The 4840-nt window shown below is 49.5% G+C and overlaps 1 protein-coding gene across 1 annotated transcript; it reads right to left on the reverse strand.

The window, feature by feature from the left end:
• Positions 1-1193: 1193 nt before the first annotated feature.
• On the reverse strand, positions 1194-4605 carry ANKRD9 (ankyrin repeat domain 9). The gene is made up of 2 exons (XM_040411794.1): positions 4447-4605; positions 1194-3057 (listed from the first exon to the last, which is right to left on the reverse strand). The coding sequence occupies exon 2, from the start codon at positions 3021-3023 to the stop codon at positions 2142-2144; it is 882 nt and encodes a 293-aa protein (XP_040267728.1). The 5' UTR covers positions 3024-3057; positions 4447-4605; the 3' UTR covers positions 1194-2141.
• Between the last annotated feature and the right edge of the window lie 235 nt (positions 4606-4840).

The raw sequence follows: 4840 nt of genomic DNA on the forward strand, positions 1-4840 counted from the left end.
TACACATCCTAGAGCAGGGGGTCGGCAATCGCCATCTCCTGTGAAACTACAATTCCCAGCATGCATGCTGGCTCGGCTCTTCTTAAAATTGCCATAGAAGTGTATGGAGCATGCTGGGAGCTGTAGTAGTAGGGGGAGGGGGGCTGCCATAAAAAAAAAAAAAACGAAGTTTATGGCAGCAATCTAGAGCAGTGCTCTCCAGCGGTTACAAGACTACAGCTCCCTACTTTCAGGACATGTTGGGAGTTGCAGTTTTGCAACAGCTGAAAAGCTACGAGCTGGAGATCACTGGTTCAGTAGCTTCTGCAATACCCACCCATGGTGGTAACAGGGGGCCCCGTCCCATGAACTCCGGTAGTGGTGAAACTACGACTCCCAGCATGTACACTTGCTTTGTTCTTCGTGGAACAACCACAGAAGGTAATGGAGCATGCTGGGAGTTGTTGTTTCACTAGTACGCCCGCTTATCTCAGGCCCCGATATTAAATGAAAGGAACATAAACCAGAATAGTAAAAGATTAAAACAGAACTGAAGTGCAAACGCTGCGAGAATCTATTGTAAAATCTCTGCGAGTAGCGCGTTCTGACGGACAGATTTAGGTCTAAAAGTCTCCCAATGTGTAGAATTAAAGGGAACCTGTCACCGGGGTTGTGTGCATAGAGCTGAGGACATGGGTTGCTAGATGGCCGCTAGCACATCCGCAATACCCAGTCCCCATAGCTCTGTGTGCTTTTATTGTGTAAAAAAAACGATTTGATACATATGACTCTTTTATGTTAATTTCCATATCTTACTTGTGTCACCAGAGAAAAGTCATATTTTCAAGCTCTGACTCATCTCAGGTTCATTTGCATATGTATCAAATCGGTTTTTATACACAATAAAAGCACACAGAGCTATGGGGACTGGGTATTGCAGATGTGCTAGCGGTGATCTAGCAACCCATGTCCTCAGCTCTATACACAAAATCCAGGTGACAGGTTCCCTTTAAGTACAAAAAAAGTCCTTTAATCCGGGGATTACCAAAACACAGTCCACGCCGAATGATCAGATGTTCTAGTAATGATATAGTCCCTCCAGCGAAAAATACTAAACTTACAAGAACAAACTCCCCTTTAAAGGGATAGTAGCATATTGAATGTAAATGACGCTAACTGGTTAGTGCGGGATTAGAGAAAACATGGCTTTTTTTTTTCCCCAAAACAGCGCCACACCTGTCCTCAGGTTATGTGCGGTATTGCTGCTTAACGTCATTCCCTTCTTTGCGCACAACCCCTTTAATCATTGTACATTGTGGACTTGACTTTGTGTTTCTATTCCTCATCCCTTTACATCCGAGGTTAGCAACACCTGGCACTCCAGCCGTTCTCCAACTACAACTCCCAGCATGCTGCATTCACTTCTACGGAAGAACAGCTGAGCGAGTGTGCATGCTGGGAATAGTAGTTACAGCTTGCTGACCCCCTACTTCCAAAGCTGCACGACTTGTTCTACCAGTGCTTTGTTTTGTAAACGCTATGGGTTTCAACCACTGCACGCAAATGGATGTTCCCATTCGCTGACAGAAAGCAGAGATCTTAAAAACCAGGGAGTTGAAATACAAAAGGCAGGATGCAGTTATCCCTGCTCGTTCTAATGACGCTAATCTTCAGAGATCGTATGGAATAGGAAAAAGCATGGTCACTTAAAGTGACTCGCTTTGTTCCAAAAAGTAGCGCCACCCCTGTCTACAGGTCGTCTGTGGAATTGCAGTTCATTCCCATTCACTTCAACAGAACAGAGCTACAACACCACATGGAAACGGTGTACAGCGGCTTTGGAAAGGGAGCAGCCATGTTTTTCTCATCCTGCACCACCCCCTATAAGAATTTCTGAATGATTGCATGCTAGTTTTTGTTTTTTCTGAAAATGGATCACTACTGATATATACACCTTACACGTGGGGTGCCCCTTTACCCTGATACACAAGCAGCTTTGAACAAGTCGCCATCTTGGCGCAGAACTGGGCATCTGTCTGTTGCACATCATCAGCTGGCAGCCCCCCCCGACATTGCATGCCAAGTGCCTGCGTATTGTGTGTCCCCCTGCTGACATGATGGGAGTTAGAGGTGGAGGGTGGGGATAATCATCCTTGGGCGTTCTATTTTGGGACTTGCTTCTGTAAGGCAAGGGGTCTTAAGAAGCCTGGTAGGGAGATCTCCTCCAGGGCCTCTGGGAACCTGTCAGCAGGGAGGGCCCTGAGCAGACCCTGCATAGACAGAGTGAAGAGGGTAGGGGGAGAGGTGCCAGTCAACCATCTGTACAAGTCCTTTCCCAGCATTTCCTGCCAAGCCGTGCCCTCTTGCAGACGCTGCCTGGTGGAGAGGGGCACTCCTGCTGGCATGTACAGCAGCACAGAATCCAGGCACAGCCTCTTCAGGGGCATATCCTGCGGACTGTCCTGTATTGTTTGCAGAAGGCAATCAAGGGGGATTTTGCCACTGCAGTCCTTAACATACGGGCAGGCGCCATGCCCCAGCAGCAAAATCAGACAGTCAACTCGCTGCAGCTCACAAGCCAGGTGTATGGGAGTCTTGGCACCCTCCACCCGCTGGCACCCACGCTGGTTGATGTAGACAGTCCGGCTTTCGGAAGGGAATGTCCGGAGGGTGCACAGAATTTCTTGCAGGATCTGCAGCCGGTTATAGCGCACAGCCATGGTGAGGTGAGGAGCTCCAGACTGGCAGCAGCTGAAGCTCTTGCTTGGCACAGCTAGGGCATCGTTCGGGAAGTGGTTGAGCAGGTAGTGGGCGTAAGGCTGGTGGTCGTGTACCAGGGCGTAGAGCAGAGCCTCAGAGGGTGTGTATGAGCTGACGATGCCCCCTTCCTCCCAGTGTAGTACCTCCATAAGCCGCATGTCCTCCAGGAGCCAGACTGGGAGCAGGTCCCGCACGGCCTGGTAGAAAGCGAATGAGGTCGTCTTGCATTGCTTCTGAGACTGGTACTCGGGCGAGCGGGGTGCCCATTGAATGGAGCCAGGCATCTCTGCGTCACTGCATTAACGAGTCCAGAGTACCCTTCACCGAAAATGACAGAAGGTATATAGGTAAACGCTAACCCCTTACATGGGGGAGGGGGTCACTATACCCTCCATGACTTCAGGCTGTCGGCGCCTGTACACACCACAAAGGATTCATTTCTGCATATAAAGTACACGGGGGGTCGGTAGATGGAAGTGACAGTATGGGGGCCAATTTACCAATATATGGACTATGAAAATCAGCAGCGGAGGCGTTCATTATACCATATACAGTATTGGGGGGGTCAATACACCAATATATGTACTAGGGATGCTCAACCTACGGCCCTCCAGCTGTTGTAAAACTACAACTCCCACCATGCCCTGCTGTAGGCTGATAGCTGTAGGCTGTCCGGGAATTATGGGAGTTGTAGTTTTACAACAGCTGGAGGGCCGCAGGTTGAGCATGCCTGAGGGTCTCATACTAGTATATACACTGGGGGAGGGGGTCATTACATCTATATATAAACTAGTATATACACTATACACCAATATATACATATACTAGAAGGTCCCGTACAAGTAGATACACTATGTGTCATTACATCAGGGTCTCATACTAGTATATACACTATGGAGGAGGGGGTGGTACACCATGTTGTATACCAGAAGGGATCATGACACTAGTTTACATACTATGGGGTCACTGCACCTACAGGCACATACATAACACTATGGGGGGGGGTCATTACACTGATATATGGATGATGGGGGTCAGTGCACCAGTATATGCATGCATTGGGGGGGGGGGGTCATTACAGGCACATACAGTACACTATGGGGGGGTCATTACACTGATATATGGATGATGGGGGTCAGTGCACCAGTATATACATGCATTAGGGGGGGGTCATTACACTGATATATGGATGATGGGGGTCACTGCACCAGTATATGCATGCAATAGAGGGGGGGTCATTACACTAATATATGGATGATGGGGGTCAGTGCACCAGTATATACATGCATTAGGGGGGGGGTCATTACACTGATATATGGATGATGGGGGTCACTGCACCAGTACATGCATTCATTATACCAGCATAGACACTACTATACAAGAGGGAATTCCTGCATCACTACTCCCCCAATCATTCTATGCACTTTCCTTTGCACCTACATAGGAGACCTCCATATACAGAGCATATAGGCTACAATAGCAAACATGTAGGAGGTCAATGCACTGACCTGTGGAGAGTAACCCACCGTCTATAGGTCGTGCACAGGGGCTACCTACCTATAACCCCTCTACACAGAGCAGGAGCGGTTCCCTCCCCGCAGCCATTACTCAGTGTCAGGGACTGCAGCTCCCCTCCCCCGCTGCAGGGCTGGCACCCACTGACATGCCTATGATAATGGAGGGGGGTGTAATGGGGGCAACACTTACCGGTCCCGGCCTCTCAGGCTCCTTGTGCTGTCATTGCACAGGCTCAGTGGTGCAGCTCTGCTCCCCTGCACCGTCCACTCCGCGCCTCCCTCCAGCAAACCCTCGTTCTCTCCTCCGGGCATTTTTATTCTACAGTCCTGAAGGTCGTCAGCACCGCGGAACTGTCCGCTCCGCCCTGATTGGCCGGCCAGTCACGAGGCTCCGCGCTCATTGGCTGCCCTAAACCCCCTTCCCCTCCCTCCTCAGGCACAGTGACGTCATAGTTTGAAAAGTTTCCAAGAAAGTTTTCTGTGCTCGAGTGATAGCGAAGTGTTGTGGAAGGAGGGAGGCTGCAGGGGGCTGAAATGTACAAAACACACTGCCTATTACATAACTATTATATGGGTGTGTATAG

This window comes from Bufo bufo, chromosome 11, assembly GCF_905171765.1.
Source record: "Bufo bufo chromosome 11, aBufBuf1.1, whole genome shotgun sequence".
Taxonomy (NCBI): domain Eukaryota; kingdom Metazoa; phylum Chordata; class Amphibia; order Anura; family Bufonidae; genus Bufo; species Bufo bufo.

Bases quoted from the DNA above. Each gene is read 5' to 3' on its own strand.
- ANKRD9 (XM_040411794.1), bottom strand. From the start codon at position 3,023: ATGCCTGGCTCCATTCAATGGGCACCCCGCTCGCCCGAGTACCAGTCT.